General features: G+C 47.4%; 1 protein-coding gene across 1 annotated transcript; it reads right to left on the reverse strand.

Annotated features, from left to right (window-relative positions):
* Positions 1-5520: 5520 nt before the first annotated feature.
* On the reverse strand, positions 5521-13671 carry LOC118684017 (uncharacterized). Its single transcript, XM_036378672.2, has 2 exons — positions 13465-13671; positions 5521-7535 (listed from the first exon to the last, which is right to left on the reverse strand). Exon 2 carries the CDS (start codon positions 7523-7525, stop codon positions 6086-6088), a length of 1440 nt encoding a protein of 479 aa, XP_036234565.1. The 5' UTR covers positions 7526-7535; positions 13465-13671; the 3' UTR covers positions 5521-6085.
* Positions 13672-24008: the final 10337 nt, after the last annotated feature.

Genomic DNA, 24008 nt, shown 5'->3' on the forward strand with positions numbered 1-24008 from the left:
AATAAAGAATTTGTTCTCTAAGACCCATCAACAGGCAGATTTTTGAATTTCTGAATCACATAATATTCTGAGTTGGAAGGGGACACACAAGGATCCACAAGGATCATCCAATCCAACTCAATAGGGATCAAACCCACAACCTTGATGTTATGAGCAGCTGGCTCTGGCCAACTGAGCTCATCTCAGCCAGCTCTAGAAGAGCACAGCTTCATCTCACATCATGGTGACTCAGGAAGACAAATGTCATAACTCCAAACAACCCTTCCTTGCTCCTTCTTCTTTCCAGCTTTATATGCTGAGCATGATGCCCTACGGTATGGAATATTCCTTTGGACAATTCTTAAAATCATGGAATCATTCAGGTTGGGAAAGATCTTCAAGGTCATCAAGTCCAAACACCACCTCATCAACCAGAGCAGAGAATTGAGTGCTACATCCAGTCTTTCTTTACACACCTCCAGGGACAGTGACTTCACCGCCTCCCTGGGCAACCCATTCCAATGTTTGACCACCCTTCCAGTGAAAAACATTTTTCCTTTCAAATCTGAATCTCTTCTGGTGCAGTTTGAGGCCATCTCCTCATTCTCTCACTTGCTGCCTAGTAAAGAGCCCACCCTTGCCCCTTCCAGGTGGTTGTAGATAGTGAGAGTTGGGTTAATCTGTCCTGGAAGTTCCATATCTTGTACATCACTGTGTAACCTATACTCTTGTCATCACAAATCAAAAATGTGACACCAAACCAGATACTGTGGAGAAAACTAACTCCAAAACAGCACAGAGCAGAATAATGAGGTTTCAGCCTATCTTCCCAATTAAGTGTCACAGATGTTACATGGGTATGGAAGAGGAAGAAGCTTTGAGGGAGGTAAACAGGAAAAAAAAAGTGCAGTAAAAATGCAGAACCCACATAGACTTTGATCACCGAAGTCTCTACAATTTTCATTGAGACCAAGAGGAACCAGGTTCTTTACTTGTAACTTAATGCTTGAGAATCACTATGCTAAAGAAGAATCTACTAGCCTTTGTTTTCTTCAAAGATGTAATTAGGTAGCTTCTAAAGACCTTTTTTGGCGTTGTTTTCAATTATTTTGCCTGGGTTTACCTTTGTTTTTTTCAGTATCTAAGACTCAGGCAGCTCCATAAAGAGATACAGACAAATACAATAATAAATCTGACTTCTCTTCACTTAGTCCTCTATCTAGAGAGTTACTTTCTTGAATAAAATGAATCAAAACTTTTTTGGAAAACTGATTGGCTCTACCAAGTAATCATAATATGAGTAACTCAGATTTATTTCAAGCCACATTCTTCTTTACAGCTGCAGTAGAAGATGAGGAACAAGGAAAGGCAATATATAGATCTACCTGCTCACAGGCAGTAGCTCATGGTACTCAGCAGGAGCATCCAAAAATAGCCCACAGAATGGGGAAGATATAAATATATAGATATACAGATGCATAGATACATCTAAAGCTTCAGAAAAAAAAATATTCTGTTATTTCAAATAATGCATCTGGGAAGGGGGAAAAAAAGGATACACCTACATGATTTCTGTCTGGATTCAGACTTCTCAAAAGTAGAGAACAGATGAGTTCTGAAGTGTGCATTTTTAAGAGAAGTGAGAAATAGAAGTGGCATGATGAGATGATGTTATAGAAAGAGGCTTCAGTGGCTGGGTACCAGCTTGGAATTGTGTTGGATGAAGTGAGAGACAGCTCATTCCACACTGACCCCAAAACAGAACACACACAGGGAATGCTCAGTGTTAGCAGTGCCCTGGTGCTCTGCTTTCCCTAAAGGTTGGCTGGCATTAGTGGGATGATAAAGCAGTTTATAGAATGAAAATTCTTCTGGGGAAATATTGATCAAAAGCATCTGCTGTTCTCATTGCTTATTGCTGAAAATAGCTGCCTGCTTTGTAATCAAGCGAAGGAATTTGGTGGATACAGGATTGCATAAGGTCTACAAAAGGCATATTAAATGGGGGATAGGTACTCAGTATGATCTCCAAAAGAACCTAAAAAGAGAATTGTAAAGTATTAGGCACCCATCCTTCTTTGGTCCTTTTACAAGTGCTGTGTGGCAACCTTACTCATGTCTGCATGCAGAAATCCCTTAAAAAAAAAAAACCCAAGCTTTAATCACAATCTTTTAAATGACATTTGAACCTTGGATTTCAAGTTTGAAGCATGCAAATGAGTCATGAGCAGAATTTTCCCTTCATTTCTCAGCTCCCCTACAAACCTTCCCTTTCCCCATCTCAACATCTTCAGTGAGACACAGGCTGTACTTGCAGAGCAGAAAAAGGCACCTTTCATTTTCTGGAGGAAAGCAAGGAAAAGTGAGCCATGGAGGCAGGACAGGACGTGTTCACTGATCTTACACATTTTGACTGATCTCTTTGTCCCTTGTGTTTCTGCCTCAGCCTTCTCTCTTTGTCCTCAACTTCCACTGAAATCAACAGAAAGTCTTATAAGAGACTTTATAAAACTGTTATAAAACACCCTGTTATTTGCAAACAGCAAGCTTGGAACATTTAAACATTTTCCCTTAAATGTATGTTCTGATTGTGGAAAAAGCGGGGTCCTTAGGAAATTTCAGCAAAATTGCTTCTGCTGTTTGAAGGAATAACACAAAGGGAAGAAGCAGATATTAAGTATTTTAAAATAAATCTAGGGAAGTAAATCTTCCACTGTTTTCATGGCAATTCTCTAGCCAATTATTTCACTGTTTTCATGGCAATTCTCTAGCACCCTCATACTCACCTCCAAGCTTCACTTCCCAGCAGTGTCCTGTCCACTCTCCTTGTTCCTGGTGAGCTGCAGTTTCAGCAGAGTATTTTTCACAAAGTCTTTTGGTCCTTCTAGAACTTTCAGTCTAGCAAGGACACTCCACCCCAAGTTTTGAGCCAAATTTTTCCTGAGGTTGCTTCTTTTGGCTGGTAGGAACAATTATGGGACTGAAAATAGGTTGGCATCCAGGCAGCCAAGAGAAGCAGAAGGGCCCAGAACCCAGATAAGAGTGGAAATGTGATGAGGTGCCAGAGGACTGAAAGGAAGGAGAAGGGAAAAGCACTGGGATGAGCAAAGGATGTATTTCAGGCAGTGCCACAGTCCCCACAACAGCAAATACAATTCCCTGAGCCATAGATTGCCCTGGGATCCTGCAGCTTGCTGTCATAGTCCCACTGAAAATGGGACAGAAGGGAAAACATGCAGCCCACCCACCACATCATCACCAGCCCCTGCAGAACCCTCCCAGGAGGATGCAGGCTGGTTCTCTGCCATCCCACACAGCCAAAGGTGAATCTCTCTCTTCTCCTGTGAGACAGAGGGTAGGCTACTGCAAGAAATATGCCCTGAGGGCTTCTGGCAAATTACAAATGAAGTTTTCAGATTGACAAGCCTGTAAGAGACAGAGACACAATCTTGTGCTGGGAGAGAATGGCAATAAAAAGCAATCGTGCTTTTATACTGCTGAGCAGAGGCAGTAGGCATTTAAAAAAATGCTCAGCCAGCAAACTGAAACAGAAACAGCAAAACAACATTTTTTGTCAAATTTCAAACCACCTCAAGGAGTAAATTAACTAACTAACCAGTCCTGAGCTCCTCATCCCATCAGAAAAGGCAGTGTTGCCATATTTATTGTTTCACTAAGCTTCAAATGCTGGAATAGGGACCCTTAAAAGAAACCAGAGAACTTCAAGATGTGGTGGTTGTGAGTGTATTAGTTGTGTAGATGGGGAGTTTTTTGCCTGAGCTATTTTTAAAGACCATCAGAATTACTTATATATAGTTAGCACTGCTAGAAAAATTCTCTGTCCAGTATATTTCAGACATCAAGTCTAAAAAGGAAACTGAGCACCATGGAGAAAGTAATGAGTGCTATTTTGTACTCCACTCTGTATTTAAATCCAATATTTGATCCCACTTAGTTCAGTGACCAGTAAGAATAAAGATTTCTTAGTTACACTTTGAAATCTCAAGACCTGAGATGGATAAGTTATGACTGCACTCACCATGGAGAAGGGTAAAAAGAAGCCCTGAGGAACCACATTGCCAATGCCAGAATTGAGAATAAAGATTGATGTCCAAGTGTTCTGCCTGTGGGTGAAGCTCAGTAACTCTGCCTTCAATAAGCCAGAACTGGTGAACTCTTATTATCCCAAGAAGCACATGCTTGACCAAGTGCAGGTTTTGTGAAAGAGCATTATGTTAAGAACTAATATCACCAAGCAGTCAGAGCTACTGCAGGAAGAGCAAGTGTGTACCAAAGTCTTCCTCTCACCTTCTTTTGTGATCTGAATGAAGGTTTCTCCTTCCTTCCTTCAATCACATCAACTTAACATTCCTGCTTTTCTTACTTATGGATCATTACTATGACTACCAGCATAGAAAGAGATCTGGGGTATTTTTTAGTCAACACACAAAATTTAGTTCCTCAATTATTATGTTGATTTGGGCTAGGATAGAGTTAATTTTCTTCATAGTAGCTCATGTGGTGAAAATAGTGTCAATATTTATGATGAAAAAGATGTCAATAACACAGAGATATTTTAGCCAGGATAGTGGACAACAGCTGACCAAAGGAGTGTCCCACACCATTTGGCTTCATGCTCAGCAAGCAGCAGCAGACAAAAGAAGAATCTTAGAGCCATGGAATCACAGAATATGCTGAGCTGGAAGGAACACATCAGGATCATCAAGTCCAACTTCTGGCCCCATACAGGATAGCCCAGGGGTCACACCATGTGCCTGAGAGCATTGTCCAAACACTTCTCAAATTCTGTCAGGCTTGGGACTGGCACTTCTCTGGGGAGCTTGTTTCAGCGCCCAACCCTCTGGGTGAAAATTTTCCTGCCATCCAACATAAACTCCCCTGCCTCAGCTTCATGCTGGTCCCTCCAGTCTTGTCACTGGTCAAGAGGGTGAGGTAATCTGTCCCTGCCCCTCCACTTCCCCTTGGGAGGATGTTGAAGACCATAATGAGGACTCCCCTCAGCCTCCTCTTCTCCAGGCTGAACAGAGCAAGGAACCCCAACCAGTCCTCATATGGCTTCTCTTCCAGACCCTCCACCATCCTCATTGCTCTACTTTGGACACTTTCTAACAGTTTAATGTCTTTTTTATATTGTGGTGACCAAAATTGCACACAGGACTCAAGGTGAGGCCACACCAGTGCAGATGAAGGAAGTGAATTTGGCCATCAGGTTAAAATTTATAGGGGTTAGGGGATACTGACTAGCAGTCAGCATGCCCACACAGCCATCTTTCATGGTCATGTCAGTATAAATTCAGACAAAAAAATTTAAAAATGGTGTCACAATTTCTACCCATTTTCCTCATTCTAATTTAGAGAAACTGCTGCGGTGCTGGGGTGATGAGTTTGCCCGGCTCACGTTCAGCCCCGATCAGCGGCGAAGGGGCGCTTGAGGAGCCCGGAGCTCCTATCGCGCCTATGGGTCCCGAAGAGATCCACGATACGAGAGCGGAGGAGGGCGGCAAACGCAGGGAGGCGCAGGCAAGGAAAGGAGGACTCAGCCTTCAGGAAGGGTTGGCAGGTTTATTGGAGGAAGGTCGAAGGGGGAGAAAAAGCAGGGTGGAGGGAGAAGGACTGAGCACCGAACTGAGGGCAAGTGACAGCTTATAAGGGAAGGGGGAGGGCCAGGGAGGGGCAACACGACAGCAAATGAGGGTATGAAAAAACTGATACATAGTTTGATGAACGTATGAGGCTAACAAATCAGCAAAAAACTGGGGAGGGGTCCCTGCCCTTGCCCAATCACTTGACACCCTGGGGAGAAGGTTCTAGAAGAAAAGGCAGGGCTGCCAAGTGATGGACAAAGGCCAGGGGTGGGGACAACAAGACACATCTGATGGATAGGGGAGGGGAAACATGATAGACAAATAACGATAAGAAATTGGGGATTTCCAGGGAAAGAGGGGGAAACTATTCAGGATGAACCAGACCAAATCAAACAACGTTACATCACACACCACCACATCTCCCCCTTTCGCAAACAACAAAAAAAAAGGAAAGGGGGGACGGGGGGTCTAACTTATTATAAGTATCTGAGTTTATGTTCTCAAGGTTCGAATTCGCTGTCCTCATAGGACAGTTCTTGGTCTACAGGCTCCATACTGTCTCCTTCGTCAGGGTCCTCCCAAGAGTTTTCTTCTGGTGAGTTAGGGGGTGCTTGGAGTCGGAGGACTTCCGGAGAGGAGAGGGCTCGGTTAATAAAGTTTTTCAGTACTTTCCATAGTATTGAGGCAGCGAGCAACACAAATATAAGTGAAAAACATAAATAAACGATTGGCTTCAGGATGGCCACTACCCAGTTTGAAAACCCCCACCCGCGGAACATGTCCCCCAGCCAGTCGGTAGTTTGCGCTTTAATATTTTCAAGATGATTTTGCATGCGCTCAATGGAGACTCTCGCGTCTTCAGCCCTGGATGAGAGGTTGAGGCAGCAGAGACCTTCAAACTCCTCGCACTTGTGCTGGTGTAACAGGAGGAGGAAATCGATGGCGGCTCTGTTTTGGAGCGTGGCTTGCCTCGTGACTTTCTCATCATAAAGGAGGTCCGTTAGGGCGGCTGACGTAAGATTGGCCTGTTTTACAACCCAACACTCTAGGCGGCCCAATTCGCCTAGTGACTTAGCGATCGCTACCCAAGGGAGTAAAACTGTGAGGGCAGTCGCTTTTGTACGGTCCCAATGTTCAATCACAGAGTCGCAGCCTTCATCTAAATTCTTTAAATCTCTTTTGATACGTTTTGAATCGAAGGTCGAATTGAGGCTTGCGCTTTTATTTTGCCAATCAATAATATGGGTCAGGTTGGGTGTAAACAGGGACAGCCGGCCTAATGCACATGGTCCCCCGATAGGATTAGATGGGATTCCCGCCCAAGCTCGGTTTCCGCAAATTAAGAACAAACCATGGGGAAGGGTCACTGCTTTGTCATTCGGGGAGGTGGCTAGAGGGATTTTTTCAATGCGTTTGCACCATTGGTTCGGGAGATAGGAGGCATTGGAGGGGTTCAACAGGGTCAGAGTGCGTGAATACCGGAGTGAGGCAGAGGGGGGGTGTTGGGAACCCGGGGCTTCTCTAAAATATAGAGGATTACCGGGGCTGGGGATATATCGAAAAATGAGGCAAACTGGGGCAAGTGCAGAGCCGAGCAAATGGAGCTCTGGAGGGTTCACCTCAAGAGTAGGTTGTAAGCGGAGGTGGTCTCTCCAGGCGTTCCAAAAAGCAGTGGGGGATTTCGGGGTAGTTCTGAAGGAGTAAATATAATTGAAAGGGGAGGGAAGCTGGGAAGGGGGGAGCGGGATCCCCACGAGGCAAGACGCCATCGGGTCTTCTGCTGCCGCCGTGTTCAGGCAAAGGTGATCTTGCCCCAGGGCTTCCGCGAGGGTCCGCCAAACATTAGGTTTCGGCTGGGGGAGAGTCCATGCAGAGCAGCTGGTGGTGAGCGTGGCCCAAAGGAGGTAGGTGGCAACTAGGTGTGTCTGGGGCCGTGCCATACCTGAAAAACTAAAAAGAGGCAGTATCAGGGAAGGAGAACTGGGTTTTAAGAAACGTGAACTAAATATTCGAATGGTTCTGGCTCATCACTGAATAAAAAACAGATAGGCGGAAGAAGGGGGTCAAGGGGCTTTCTTCGGCGCCTCCAACTGGCGACACGGACTTGTTGCTCTTTCGCCCGGTGTTTCGCTTCCCTGGGCACAAAAGGCCGAACCCACTTTGAGGGCACCCACTTGGGACCAGAAGGAGTGAGGACGCAAGCGTACCCTCTCCCCCAGGTCACCAAGTCAAAGGGTCCTTGGGTCTGCCAAGTCTCCGGGTCCTTGATGAGGACCGGAGGCTTGGCTGTAGGTTGCAGCGCGTTGTGGCTCCCGAAGTGTCTAACCATGGGCGGGTTCAGGCTCTCAAAGGAACAGTTCAGAAAATTCAAAGTGAACATCGCCTTTGAGAGTCTGATGTGAGGGGGCTCTACCTTTGTGGTGGATTTCTGGTGTTCTAAAGTTTTCTTAAGGCTTTGGTGAGCCCTCTCTACCATGGCTTGGCCTGTCGGGGAATAGGGGATGCCTGTTCGATGTTCTATTCCCCATTGCTGCAGGAACTGGCGCAGTTCCCTGGACTTGTACGCAGGCCCATTATCAGTTTTGAGCAGCCTAGGGATGCCCAGAACAGCAAATGCCTGAAGTAGGTGTTTTTCGACATCTGCTGCTCTTTCCCCCGTGTGGGCGGAGGCGAATACCGCGCCGGAGAAAGTGTCTATCGAGACATGAACAAAGCTCAACCGGCCAAAGGAGGGAACATGAGTGACATCTGTTTGCCACACTTCACAGCTCGAAAGTCCTCTAGGATTTGCCCCCAGGCCCAATGATGGAAGCTGGTGGGACTGGCACTGGGGACATGTCGCCACGATAGCTTTGGCCTGTTCGCGCGTCAGATTGAACTGGCGAACAAGGCCAGGCGCGTTTTGGTGGAACAGCTGGTGGCTTAGTTTGGCCTGACCGAAGCGATCAGGGAGCGGGGCCACCTGAACAGGAGCGGCAAGGGCATCAGCGCGCCTGTTGCCCTCCGCAATGAACCCCGGCAAGTCGGTGTGCGACCTTACGTGCATTACGTAGAAGGGCTGCTCTCGGTGGGAGACTAAATTTACAATTTTGGAGAGTAGCTCGAAAAGACGAACATTCGAGACGTCCTGGAGGATTGCTCCCTCCGCTCTGGACACTACACCGGCTACATATGCCGAATCAGTTACCAAATTGAATGGCTCAGAGAACCTCTCAAAAGCCCGGACGACTGCATCTAACTCAGCCACTTGTGGCGATCCTTCCACCACAGTGATGTCTGCCTCCCACCGCTGAGTTTGAGGATCCCGCCAAGTCATCACTGACTTGTGGGATGCTCCAGATGCGTCAGTGAAAACGGTCAGGGCATCGAGGGGTCTCTTGCTCTGCACTGACTTGATGGTGAAAACAAATTCTTGATTAAACAATTTGTGGGCCGGCCGATCTATCGTAATCTGGCCCGTGTAGCTGTCCAAAGCTAGTTGTAAAAGTTCGTTCGTCTGAAGGACGTTCTCAAACATTGTTAATTTGAGGTGGCCCGTGCCAAATTTAATGGGAAGATGAATGCACGTCAAGTCCTCACCTGCCAGCTCCCTGATCCGTGATCTCGCTTTCCGGATCAGGTCAGCCACCAGCTCCAGTGGCGATGTCATTCTCTTGGACCTGTGGTGGCTCAGGAATACCCACTCTATGATCAAGAGAGGGTCCTTCGCCCCGCGGTCCTTGCTCTTCCCGATGACTCCGTCCCACTGGAAGAGCATGCCGTGAAGGTGTGGCAGTTTTCCCAAAACAATAAAACGGAATGGCAGGCCCGGTTGGTACCGGTGGGCCTGCCTGGCCGAGATTAAACTCTGAATTTTCTCCAGAGCGGTTTTGGCCTCCGGGGTGAGGGTCCTGGGAGAACTCAGCTCCTCTCCCCCCTTCAACAAATTGAAGAGAGGGGTTAGGTCTTCCGTGGGAATACCCAACCAAGGTCTCACCCAATTTAAAGAACTACACAGTTGGTGGGCATCTGCTAGGCTTCGGATATTGCTTTTTATTGCCAATTTTTGCGGAACAATGGTCCGCTTGGTAATTTCAAGGCCAAGGTACCGCCAGGGTGGCATCCTTTGAATCTTTTCCTGCGCCAGCTCAAACCCTGCAGCAACCAACGCAGTGGTTGTCAGGTCAAGCGCATGAGCCAACAGGTCGTCGTCTGGCGCACAAATCAAAATGTCATCCATATAATGATGGATGACGGCTGACTCCACAGCTGCACGGACAGGGGTCAGCAGGGAAGCGACGTACCATTGGCAGATCACCGGGCTGCACTTCAAGCCTTGTGGCAATACTGTCCAATGGTAGCGCTTGCCTGGGGCTTCACGGTTGATGGATGGAACCGTGAAGGCGAAGCGCGGCGCATCATCAGGGTGTAGAGGAATTTGGAAAAAACAATCTTTTATGTCAACAACTGCCAAATTCCAATCTTTAGGGAGCATCGCAGGGGACGGCATCCCTGGTTGGAGGGGTCCCATATCTTTAATAACTGCATTAATTTGACGGAGGTCATGCAGGAGTCGCCATTTGTCTTTGTTGGGCTTTTTGATGACAAAGATGGGAGAGTTCCAAGGCGACATGGACTCTACTAAATGCCCTTTCTGTAGTTGTTCCTGCACGAGCTCGTTGAGCGCCGCTAATTTTTGTTTGTTTAGCGGCCACTGCGCCACCTGTACTGGTTCATCCGAAAGCCAATCCAGCTTCCAGGTGGGGCGCTCAGCAGTGGTCGCTGCCCGAAAAACCTGGGGAGCCACTGGTAGGTCAATTCGGGCTCCCCACTGGGCCAAGAGATCCCTCCCCCACAGGGGTTCCGTATAATCTAAAACAAACGGACGAACCGAAGCCAATTGTCCGTCGGGCCCCGTAATTTGTACGATGCTCTTCGATTGTTTTGCCAATTGAAGGCCTCCTACACCTCTGATGTGGCCAGGGACGCTTTGCAATTCCCAACGCGACGGCCAATCCCGAGAGGGAATGACCGTGACGTCTGCCCCTGTGTCCAGCAAGCCGCGTAGTGCGACTTGCTCTCCCCCCTTTTTTAATTTACAAATAAGTTTGGGCTTTTCATGCCCAAGAGTTTGAGCCCAGGCTACTGTGGGTATGTCTGGAGCCTGGGTTGCCGATTGAAATTCCGGAGGTGATAAATCGGAAACAGCATACGGTGGTGACACGACAAAGAATTGGGCCATTATTTGCCCCTTCGGTAGGAAGAGCGGGGGGTGGACACAATGCAGCATGAGTGAGATTTGTTCCGAGCCAGCGGGAAGCAGGCTCGGGACAATACTCACTTCTGGTGGGGTCGCCTTTGTGTCGCCTAGGACGAGGAGACTGTGGCTTTGACGTTCCCAGTTTGTTAGACCCTCCGGGAGGACAGCAACGTGGTGGAAACCGGCGGAACGGAGATGTAATGGTTCCGCAAGCTGCAACCTACGGGAGGAAACACAGGATGAAAGAGCATGAGTATTAGTAGGTGGTGTTTGTGTCAGTCCGGCATGAAGGTCAAGTCCAGTTGGAGGCATTATCTCACTGTTCTCCCTCTTCTCCCGCCAGGACGGATGGTGTGAACAGGCCTCCGCATTTGTGTCCTGGCGCAGGGGGCCGCTGCGCTGTTTAATTAGTTTTTTTGAACAGTTTGCCCGTGGGTCCCCTGCACGGACTTTTTAAACTCATAAAATTGTTGTTTGAGGGGACATGCGGGCATCCAGTGCCCCAGCTTCCCACACAGATGGCACGGTGTGGCTGGAGGCTTGGGCACCGGGGCTGATGTTGGTGGCAGCGGCTGCGCAGTAGTGGGACAGACGTCGGTGGTAAATGGGGGCTCCTCGACGGCGGCGGCGGCAGGACGAAAAGGTGTCTTCAGGCGGGAGGCTGCGGCAGGTGGTGGTCCGGTACCTGATGGAACTAATACCTTTTTCCCACACACCAAAAGCATGTCCCGCAGGGTGGGAGCTGGCTCCAGAGGGAGGCTGTTGATTGCATCTTTGCAAGCCGAGTTGGCATTGAGGAATTCCATCTCTTTTAACAGCTCGGCTTGCAAGTGTTCTCCTTCAACCTGATAGTTAATGGACTTTCGGAGCCGCTCCACAAACTCGAGGAATGGTTCCTCGGCACCCTGCAGGACTTTGGCATATGGGACCTGGGGTGTGGCCGCTCGCAACCCCAAGAAAGCTTTCTCAGCCGCCCGGGCAGTTTGCTGCAGAACCTCTACGGGTATGGCTCTGACTTGGGCTGCTCCGTCACTCCAGTTCCCCGTCCCAAGCATATGGTCAATGGAAATGACATCCCCGTCTACACTCGTCCGGGAGTTCGGGGAATCCCATAGGGACGGGAGCACCTTCAAGGCTTCCTTTCTCCACGCTGCCTCCCAGAGCACTTGCTCGGTGGAATTGAGGAGGCAGCGGAAGACTCGGCGGAGGTCGGCAGGTGTAATGACCGACTCCGCCAGGACGGCCTGAAGGAGTCCCCGAAAATATTCGGAGTCCCTCCCGAACTCTTTCTGTGCTTTGCACAGCTCCTTCATGGACGAGTGAGAGAAGGGGACCCATTGAGCCAGGGTTGTCCCATCTCCCGCGGGATGAAAAACGACCGGGGCTGCTGATGGGACTGCAGACAGCTCCGGTCCCCGGCTCGGGACCCCCCCCCCCGCCAGCCCCCAGAGCGTGGGAACCGGAAGGGAGGGCGTGGGAACCGGGAGCGGGGGAGGGAGGGTCCCGGCGTGGGAACTGGAGGGAGGGTTCTGCAGCAAAGTTCCTCCCCTTGTGGGAGGGGCCACATGACGTCGTTGCGGAGGCGGGGGGTGGTGGGAGAGGAGGGGAAGGGGGAGGAGTTGCAGGGGGTGAAGGCGGGGGAGGAGGGGGAGGAGTTTCGGGAGCAGGGGGCGGAGGAGGAGGGGGAGGAGAAGGGGGAGGGGGAAGGGGAGGGGACGTGGGAGGAACCCGCGAGGGGGGAAGGGGAGGGATTTGGGGGGGGGCTCGGGAAGGAGTGGGGGAACTCTGGGAAGGAGAAGGGGGTTTTTTAGGATTGAACACGCGGTCCCCTCCATTTTGGGATGATTTGACGCCATCTTGGCGAGAGGACCGCGGAGAACTGAAACGAACCTTGGGTTTAACAACTGGGGTCGAGGGGGTGCGGAAAGAGGGAGCAGGAACAGTCTCCTCCGGAGGTTGGCCAGACCTTCGGAGGCTCGGGGACCGGGTCGCCCGCGAGGAACTTAGGGACGGGTGTCTCCCTGGCGCGGGGCTGTCGCGGGCTGCTCCCCGCAGGGACTCGGTTCGGGAAGGAGGGCGCAAGGAACGAAGGGCAGGTGCATGGGGACGGGGAGAACTGGGGTATAACTGGGGGTCCGCTGGCTGAGTCCGGGAAGAGGGTTTAACAGCGAGGGCAGAAATCAAAAGGGATATTAAACAAAAATGGCTCTGAAAGGATTTGCCGCCAGCTTGGATCTCTCTCTGAAGGCGGGATTGGACTCGCCTCAGGAATTTGGGATCCCGGACTGACTCGGCATTTAAATCGGGGTAGGTATGGGTCAGCCAGCGGACTAAACTTTTAACTTCCCTTTTATTAAACTTATAATTCCCACCCCCCAGGGTACCCACAACTTGGTAAAAAACCCCTTTCTGAGTGGCCGACAGTTTAGCACCCATATTTGCAGATGGAATACGCAGGGGTCAGCCACTCGCTCTACCGCTAGCAACAGGAAAATCAAAAGGAATCTAAAATAAAACTAAACGGGGTCCCCACTGACCCTGACCTCCCCCTCCCACTGGCCGAGGAGAGGACCGGGATGCCTATGCCAGGTTTTCCGTGAGGTCAGGTGGTGGGCTGTACAACACAGCCAAGAGACTCACCCGTCAGGGGGACGAACCAAGGCTGCTGCTAGCGGGAGCTGCCTGCGCCGAAGGCGGCCTCTTTAGGGTGCGCTGAGAGGGTGTCGCCTTCTTCTCTCCGGAGCACCGCACCTCCCGAAACGAGGGCGTGCTACACGGAGAGCGGTGAGTCGCCCAAAGGATTAGAGCAATCCAACCCGCGCGTCGCGGGACTCCTGCTCCGAGATGCAGTCCTCCGAACAGTGTTCAGGATCTGCAGACTGCCTCAGATGCAGGGGTCTTCACGCCACGCGTTGGGCGCCAAACTGCTGCGGTGCTGGGGTGATGAGTTTGCCCGGCTCACGTTCAGCCCCGATCAGCGGCGAAGGGGCGCTTGAGGAGCCCGGAGCTCCTATCGCGCCTATGGGTCCCGAAGAGATCCACGATACGAGAGCGGAGGAGGGCGGCAAACGCAGGGAGGCGCAGGCAAGGAAAGGAGGACTCAGCCTTCAGGAAGGGTTGGCAGGTTTATTGGAGGAAGGTCGAAGGGGGAGAAAAAGCAGGGTGGAGGGAGAAGGACTGAGCACCGAACTGAGGGCAAGTGACAGCTTATAAGGGAAGGGGGAGGGCCAGGGAGGGGCAACACGACAGCAAATGAGGGTATGAAAAAACTGATACATAGTTTGATGAACGTATGAGGCTAACAAATCAGCAAAAAACTGGGGAGGGGTCCCTGCCCTTGCCCAATCACTTGACACCCTGGGGAGAAGGTTCTAGAAGAAAAGGCAGGGCTGCCAAGTGATGGACAAAGGCCAGGGGTGGGGACAACAAGACACATCTGATGGATAGGGGAGGGGAAACATGATAGACAAATAACGATAAGAAATTGGGGATTTCCAGGGAAAGAGGGGGAAACTATTCAGGATGAACCAGACCAAATCAAACAACGTTACATCACACACCACCACAAGAAACTATTTTTGTCAGGACACAGAAGCTACCATCACTAATATGCAAGATCCCCAGGGTATCTTTTAGAGAAGAGTGACTGCAATCATCTGTATTTGGCATCCCTGGAGGCATAGAGTCCCACAAAAGTCAATTCCCAGCTCTCACTCTGTGTGATCATATTACTCATTAGAAGTTAACCAAAAAGGCAAGCCATGGGCCTAATGAGCCATGAATACTGTTCCAAGTTGTGTGGGAAGAACAGCCATGGGCAGATACTTCTCCTTTTGTTTACAAACTTCTTCCAGCTTATGTGCATTTTGCCTTATTAAAAAAAAAAAAAAAAAAAAAAGAAAGAAAACAAAAAAAAGCTCAAAAAAAAACAAAACCAAAAAATCCCCAAAAAAGAAAACAAAACATCAGCAAATTTGGTTTACTTTGTATGCATAGGGATGAGGAAAGCACTAGGACTCAGACATCTACCCTACTAGCAGTGCTGCTCACAAAGAAATTACTCTTTTCTCACAAGATTATGAGCTTGGCTTTTAATAACAGCTTTTATGAAGTGCTGGCCCCTCTTCCCACAGGAAAGGACCTCCATTCATGTAAACTTTCCTTCACAACAGCATGTGCTAGGAGTATTTGATTTCATCTCTTTTGCCTTTTCAGTTGAAGGCTGAGGATGTCAAGTCTTTGCTGTTGATTCTGTCAGCTGGGACTTGCTCTAAGTCAACTAATATGTGACTCACAACTGTGTGACAAAACTTCTCAGGAACACCAGTGCTGCCCTTCCAGCCTGCTTTGTTCAAGCAGATAGGCCTTTCTTGAAGACATTGGGAAGATGTGTTTTCTTCCTGTGCCTCCATGTACCCTAATTTAGACCAGACAAGGACTTGATCATGGCATTCTGCATCCAGTCTTTACAATTTGGTCACCTGGTTACCCCCTGCCTGAAGCACATTTTGTAACCAAGGAAGACACAGCTTCTCAACCCAAGTACAGGAAATACTCAAGAAGTGACTGCATATTAGCTCTGCTGAAGCTTTTGATTAGGTAATTCATGATCTTAGCAAAAAGACCCATCAGTGTGTTCTTGTCAAAGAGCTGCCAGTCCAAATCCTTGCTTTCATAGTCCTCTTGTATTATGCAGGCCTTGAAAGCTTTCTGTCATATCACAGCATTAGAATTCACAAGATCTTTCTAGATTTAAAAAATGTATTAGTACTAATCTCCCTCTTTCCCTTCCAGTCTCTCTCTTTCCCCTCACCTGTGCAGTTAGCCAGATGGTAACTAAGGCAACCTGGATTTGTAGTGGGATGTGCAGACCATAAAGTCTTTTATAACTCTCTAACTCATAATATTTCTGTAAGAATCTGTACATAAACAAACCAGAAGGATTAGTGCCATTCATGAATAATACAGCTATTCTCCATGAAACCTTTACTGGGTTAAATGGAATATCCAAATCTTCATCCAGATACAGACTTCACATCTCCCATCTCCAGAGACAGCTTTACTTCAGGTTTGATATTTTCACCTCATTCTGCCTTTAAACAATGAGTTAATCTCCAGCTAATTTATTTCCAAAATTCTATTTTATCATTGTCAAGCAAATATCTTTGGAGGAATCAATTCTGCTTGCTATAAAAATTACACCACATAAAACCTGGGATTTCATTCCATTGTTACCTATTATTAGACAAGACTTTCTGCAAGGGGTGGTTTGAAGTCTGATGTCTTGCACAGCACTAACACTAGAAGACAGAGGTGGGATCTGCAGGAGGTAGGGAAGTCATCCTTGCAGGGATTCATACAGTGGTGGATAATTTGAATAAATTGGCCTCACAAGCAGAAAAGTCATTCTCATGTCCTGAAGCAGTGGAGTATAAACACCCCAGGAATGCCACAAGGGCTGTGCCCAAAGCAAAGGAAGACAAATTCATGTCAGGAGTGCACTTGAGGCAAAAAAAAAATATTCATTCTGTTCTTCTCCTCCTCAATGCAGCTTTTTTGAGACCTGTTTCAATACATCTTATGGGCTACAACCAGAAGAGCTGAAACAAAGCACGTGGTTTCCATTATGCATCTGGACAGCATCAGCCTAGAACTAGAAACACTTGTCTTTTTTTTCAGATTGCAAAATGAAAAGACTCAAAAGAGGCAGAGAGCAGCTGGGAAAGGTTATTCAAGGTTGTCCAGCTTTGGAGAAGGAGGTTGTTTATGCAAAGCTAATCCAGTGTCGACCTGAAGTCAAGGCAGTCACTGAACTCAGCTCAGCAGAGTCTGCAGGTGACTGCACTCAGTAATGTGAGGGGCCCTAAATTCCTGCAGGGTCTCACACAGTCCAAGGATTCCTGGGTGCAGCAAAACTCAAATTCAACCCAAATCTCCAGAGCAGCCTCAGTCATTCTTCATCTGTCTGCTCCTGCCTCATGTTGCTCTCCCCCTGCTTTACAGTCACAAGGTCTTTATAGCCAAATACATTTGGTGTTGCCTTGTAGGGCTAAACATTGTTTCCTGTATAGACATTACAGATTTTGCATTTCCTTGCCCTGGAGAAAACTCCTTTGAGAGCTGAAAGATGTGTGCAGTGCCAGGGCATGTCTGTGTAGACAGACTTAGCCACAATTTATCTATCTGCTGCCCTTCCAGGCTGTTCCCAGGGTCACTGCTACCACAGGAGCTTGTAGAGCACCAAGGGTCATAGACTCAGAACCATAGAATGATTTGGGTTGGAAGGGACCTTAAGGATGACCTCATTCCAACTCCCTACCAGGGGCAGGAACACTTTCAACTAGATGAGGCTGCCTAGACAGACCCTCATCCAGCCTGGTCTTGCTTCTCAGTTATCAGAAATTCTCTACCAGGCACTGTATCATCCACCTGCTGACAGCAAGAGTCAGTGCAGGTCACCACCAGCACACTGAGCCTGTCTTCCAGATGTTTGACCACTGGACTAACAAAAGTGTGCCTGTGGATACCTGAATGATTCCCATTAATGAATGGGAACACCACTTTGCAGACAACACTGAAACAAAACCCCTGAAGCCTCCTGTTTTTTATGAATGAGACAATATCCTTTCCATTCAAAAAACCCTTGGCTGAATTTTGTTTGGAGACACCAGAGCTGGACCGAGCTCTGAACTCCATCGATGTCAGCAATGGTTTGATAACGAAGTCTGCAGCTGTGATGCTCTGTGAACCAGGGAAATAAAACTCCTGGGATCAGGCACAGAAATGAAGCTGAGGAGTTGCTTGAGAAGCAGAGCAGTCAGTAGTGTAATGACTTGAAAGCCTGGGGATCGTGCAAGCAACGATGTCTGTGCTACACACAAGGAATTCAATCCCTTCTCCCAAATAAGGGCCCTTGACAGACTGTACACTACATTATGGACAGAGAGATATTGTGCATCTGATGCTTTCTCTTTCATTGAAGCCCAGGATTATGAATGGTAAGTCATTTAGCCCACTTTAGATAAGCATCACTTTCAAATTGGATTATAATTTGCAGAGGCACAACATGTTCAGGGCAAAACCATGTCAGACACCAAGATAAGTACACCAGGAGGCTCTGCTGCATGGCAGCTTTGCAGGCAAAGAACCAGGGTACTGGGAACATTGCAGTAGCAGACAAACTGACAAAAGAGGCCCTTTTAAATTCAGCTTGAGACAAAGGTGAACTGTTAGACCTCCCAAGGCAATTGCCACAGAGAACTGGGGAAAGCTGTGCAACATGCAGCTCTTCATGGTTGCTCATGCTGCTTTAGCACACATATACATTATTAATGCTGCTATTTTTAAGTTTTATTTTCCCTTGCGCTGTGTGGAAAGCTGTGCCATTCTCCACCGTGCCAGTGACTGTCCTTTGAACATATTTTCATTTCCCATTTTCCCACATGAAGCATTTGCCTATGTCCAGGAGAACAAATAAAGTGAAGAGCTGCCAGCTCTGACTCAGAGGGGTGGGGGATGCCACAGGCAGCTTCCCACAGGAAGCAAAGGTGAACATTTCTCTCTGCAGGCGGTCTTGGGCATTCCTCACCAGCTTCACAGAAATTCTGGAATATTAATGAAAGAAATGCAGGTCTCCCTCCTGCCCCTGCTCCTCTCAGAGACGTCGATGAATGAGTCAGAGATGAGCTGCTACTGCTGCTGCGTCACCACGGTAATCACTGGGGAGAATCCCCCGGCACAGGGAGAAGCTTAAGCCATGGAGTTTCTCCTCACCAGAGTGCTGAGGCAGGCCAGGGTGACATTCAGCACTGGGCTCAGAAGCAATTCCCTGCCAGGATTAAGCTGCTTTGAAGAAGAGGTCTCCCCTTCCCCTGCAGGCCCTTCCTTGCCAAGCTTTGCATCCACAGCCTGATAAGAAAGGAGAGTTTTGACTGTGGCATTTAAGCCTCTGATGCCATTGAAAAGGAAGGGTGAAGGTGCACAGACTCACAACCCTGGTTCAGTTTTATGTCCAGCCAGATGTACAAACACAGGAAGATATTGGGAGATTTGGATTCAGTTATTGGCTCTGCCACAGCTTTGATTGACTTGGTTAAACCAATGGCATTCATTTCTTCTTAGAGTGAGAATCACAGAATCATTAAAATTTAAAAAGACCTTGTCAACTAAACCATGGCACTAAGTACCACATTCAATCATTTCTTGAACACCTGCAGGGTTGGTGACTTCACTGCCCTGGGAAGCCCATTCCAATGCTTGACAACTCTTTCCATAAAGAAATTCTTCCTGATGTCCAAAATGAAGCTCTCCTGGTGCAGCTTAAGGCCATGTTCTCTTGTCCTGTCACTAATTTTCTGGAAGAAGAAGCCAACACCACATGGCTACAACCTCATTTCAGATGGTTGTAGAGAGTGATAAGGCCTCTCCTGAGTCTCCTTTTCTCCAGGCTATGGAATGTGTTTACAGGGATCTGCATGACTCCCATTAATGGATGAGAGCACCATTATGCAGAAAATACTGAACAAAAACCCCTGTAATAGAGAAGCCTCCTGTTTTTATGAATGTGACAATATCCTTTCTATACAAAAAGCCCCCTGGCTGAATGCTGTTTGCAGAGACACCAGAGCTGGGTAGAGCTTTGAACTCTGAGATGTCGATGTCAGCAATGATTTGATGACAAAGACTGCAGCTGTGATGCTCTGTGAACCAGGGAAACAAAACTCTTGGGATCAGGCACAGAAACAAAGCTGTAGGAGATATTTCCCTGTATCCTTGCAAGCACTTTTTAACTATTGTTTAATCACCAACATACTGAAAACCACTGATCAGGTGTCACCTAAACCTAGGTGCCTTGGGAACATAAGTTTCCTCAAGAGACACGATCCAAAAAACCTCGTATTTGTCCATCAGCTTCAGCTGGTGAGCCATCCACAGAGCCAGGCCAAAGCAAGGCTATGGAATGGGTGCCTGAAACCAGATTTGTCCTGCTCACCTTATCAGTAGGTTTGAAGTCTGGTTATGGTATTATCTTTTTGAAAGTCTTATGGCACAGGAACACTGGTGAATGTTTAGGGCTTTTTGCAGATACGAAGGGGAGGAGAAAAAGAACATCATTGGCATCATCTGCATCTTTATAAACTCCGTGGAACAGGAGACTCCTGCTTCTGGTAGTCTGTTGTCTTGCATTCCTAAGAGGAAGTGCTCAAGGGCTCATTATCTGAATTTTTTATTATTATTAATATTTGAGCCAGAATTCTTCTCCTTGACCAGAGTCCTATTTCACTTTGGCACCTTCACTTGTCTATTGAATTTTTCAAGGATTCTCCATTTCTCTATTGATTTATGAGATGAGAGGGAGTGACAAGCCTGACTAATCACTGTGTATCTCAGCCTGTGACATCAAACTTTCAGAAAGGTCAAGGAGGCCGTGAGAGTCATGGTCCCCTAAGAATGATTCTGACACGGAGACTGAATTTATATTAGCCAACCCCACTTACAGCAGCTTGAATTCCTGCCTGTTTTGGTTTCTGGCCTTCTGGTCCACCAGCAAGCACAGAGTCCAGAAGCACAGATCCACTGTACTCAGTGTTTCTTCATATTGTTCCTGAATGAAAATACCTCCTGTTTCAGCTCATTGCCTAAAGTCAGTTTCTTCTACAGGGTCATCAGATTCCTGAAGTTTCCTGGGCCATCATAAGCAGAAAAGAAGGCACAAAAGGGTTTGCTGAGCCCAGTCTCCCACTCACTGCGAGGGAAATGCTAATCCTTAGCCTTAGGGTAGTGTGAGGGTTCATTAGCTCATGTTTACATAGTGCTAGGCATTAATTATTAAGTCAAGCTGCCATTGAAGGGAACAAAAGGCCTTGGCTTTCTGAATAATTGGGCAAGCATTTCTTGGAAGACTCCCACTGCCTCTTTGACAGATGCACAGTGTGACATGGCACGTGGGAAACTGCAACTGTGTTTTCCTTTAAGTCACATAACTAATTAAACTCATGAGATAGCTCAGGCTTCCCTGAGTAGTCTGGTGTTTTGGAAAGAATAGTGCAAAGCTTTGTGAACAGCTGAAACTCTGAATGTGAGGTTTGACTGATGAAGAGTAGAATAACATCACTAGGAAGCAAATAGTGAGTATTTTTCTTCCAGCATTTTTTTTGCGTGTCAAAAAGAGGAGACACAAAGAAATCAACATTTCCCTTTCATGAAAAAAACCCTACACAAAGTTAGGACTCCACTGAAGAATTTACTAAGCAATAGAAAAACCCAGCCCATTTCCAATAGAAAGTCAGTACCTTCACTCTGCAGCTCAGGAGAACATGGCTGCAGGTTTCAATTTGCTTCACAGATCCCTGGTAACTTCACTGGTGGATGGAACCTTCTCATGACCAAAAACACCTCATTAGTCTAAAATTTTCTGAGTACTCCCTAAGTAACAGAAACAACTGGGACTGTACCCTACCAGTAGCTACCATTACTGCCCAGTTCTGGGTTAATTTCCTTTACACTGAGAGCAACCAGTGTCAGGGGTCAGAAAAGATCCTGACCTGGTTGTTCTAAGCACGCACCATGCCTCAGCACAGGAGGTGACTCAGAATCCTGTAAAGGGCAGTGTTTTACAAAACAGGAGCATATTTCAACTTGGAAACACAAGGAGCTGCCAAGTAATTGCCTATATGGGCATTGTTTCTGCTCTGAAAATTTTAAGTGATCTTCAGAGACATATTCCACATCTTTGTGAACATGGCTATGGTCACAATTTTAATCACAAACTCTACTGCTTTGATGCAATTGCTTACAGCCCCAGCACCACCTATCCCACCAGGTGATCTATCTTCACACATCCCCCCTCCACCCTCTTCAACCACATTTTAAGGGCAACTCCACAGCAAAGCTCCAAAGTGACACCCTCAGAAACCCCTGCATGGATAAGCCACAGCCATCAAAGGGGGTGGGTATTCATCACCATCAAAGATGCTGCTGCTCAGTCAGTGCCATTTCTTTTACTCTTGCCAGGGCAGTTCTAGTGCTCAGGAGAATGTGGGAAATGTCTTTACTATGATTACTCCTTGTTGCTTTTACCACTAGCACTACTGGTTATGCTATATCACCTGTAGTAGTGGTAGTATTGGCAGTATTGGCAGTAGTAGTAACAATAGTAAAAGGAGCATTAACAGTAGTAAAAGAAGCATTATTTTTAGTAGGCAGAGCCATGACTTCAGCTTTTATCTGAAAAAAAAAAATCTCTTTAGGGATCTCAGTTGCATTGCACTGGCAAAAGTTCAGTCTGGGATGGGGGGCTTGCTGGTGATGCATCTCTGCTGGAAACTACTGTGGCATCCCTGGCTCATTTCTCACAGGTACCAGGACACTATCAAACAGCAAGAGCACTAAGTCAGAGCTAACCCAGCTACATCAGAGATGGAAAAACAAGATGCACTCCAACGAGTAAGGGAGGAGCACCAGGAGACCCTCATTTGAAGCGTGTAGGCTCTGCTCAGATTTACTGTCACCAGTTAACTGGTTCTGTAAGGCAACCACTTATGTGTAACTGATAGGTAGTAAAAAGAATTATTTGATGATTATCCCATTGCCTTTCCATTACTGGCCTGACCTGATAAGAAGCAGCTCCCCTATCCATCACAGCTGTGACTGTTCTGACTGAACTCATTTTTCAGACCACTATCAGTCAACCTCAGCTATTTTTACTCCTAGATTTATGGGGCAAATTCATCCCCCAAATTCAATTTTCTTTGATGAAAGCTTTTCAGAATTTTTCTTTTCATCCTTTCTCCATTGTCTGTGAGTTATGCTTTACCTTCTCTGTCCGGGGTGTAAGTCCCAGAAGGTTATCTGCACCTGCAGGGATATTGCATTCCCTTACTATATTTCTTTTTAACTACTGAACTTATTATTTTCAGAAATAATATTTTTCATTCAAATGTCACTGTAAGCTGCAGGAAGCCCTAAAACAAGGTAGCATCTATGTTTGTGTATGTAGGTGGGTTTTCCTCCTCCCCAGTAGACCTTGGACCAGCTGGTGATCTGTGAATTTCTGCAGAATTGAGGACATCAGTCAATTACATCCTGGAGGGTGCTCCCATTCACTTGCATTGCTGCTTCAATTATCCATTAATACTTGCAGCAGGCTTGGATACTCATATCTATGTTAGGCACTTTGCATCAGTTTAAATAGCAAGTGAAAAAATAACTTGCACAGAAAGGAAGGGAGTGCTTAGGGAAAATAAATTAAATTCCCCAATAACTCAAACCTACTCAGTCAGAAAGGTCCCATCCTCCCCACCCCTGGCAGCCCTGTGCAGGGATGTTGCTGCAAGCCCATTTACCAGAGCTGAGTTTTTCTCTTTGTGGAAAATTTATCCACCTACTAGTGCAAAAGCTGAATATTTATCTTGCAGAAGGGAAATAAACAAGGTAAAAATGCACAAGTCTGGGTGATGCACATGATACTCCTTGGACAGCCTGTATTGCACTTAAACTAGACCAAATCCCGTCTGGGTAAAAAATAATTTTGAGCCAGAAAACCCAGCCCTACCCATAAAATACTCACTGAGGGAGCAAAATCCAACATAGTCCAGAATTCTACACACCCAGACACCCAACATTTGGGTTTGGCTACGAGGTCTTGGTTTGAACTCCCCTGTGTTTACGGTGCTGCTTGAATTATTAACCTAAAGTGCTTTAATGATTTTGAGTGTTGCATTTTAATCCTCAGGCAGATCAACCTCAGCTGCTTCAGCAGTTTGACAAGCATTGAAGGTGAAACACCTCTCTAGACCTCTGCACTATATAATAAAGTGGGGAAACTGAGGAAGGATCTTATCCAGTGCTGCCAACCCTGGTATTCAATGGTTTGGGGCCTGTCCCAACTCCAGGGAACAAGCTGCTGAATATCCTCTGCTATTTGCATGGGTACAGGTGACTTGAAACAGGGACAGATCAGGAGGCCTTAGTCCCTGTAGAGACCTACAAAAATCATGTCAGACCTAGAATTTGTGACTGGGAAGTTCCCTGTCACCAAGGAATGCCTCTGTCCATGGAATCTGCAGCTGGGGTGGATGGAGACCCTCAGCTCAGCAGTACTGGGGTATGTGAGCATTGCCTGCACCCCAGGAGATCTGGCTCTGGCTTTTGTCTCCAGGACCAAAGGATCAGAGTTCCATGTG

Source organism: Molothrus ater, chromosome 1 (genome assembly GCF_012460135.2).
Source record: "Molothrus ater isolate BHLD 08-10-18 breed brown headed cowbird chromosome 1, BPBGC_Mater_1.1, whole genome shotgun sequence".
Taxonomy (NCBI): Eukaryota; Metazoa; Chordata; class Aves; order Passeriformes; family Icteridae; genus Molothrus; species Molothrus ater.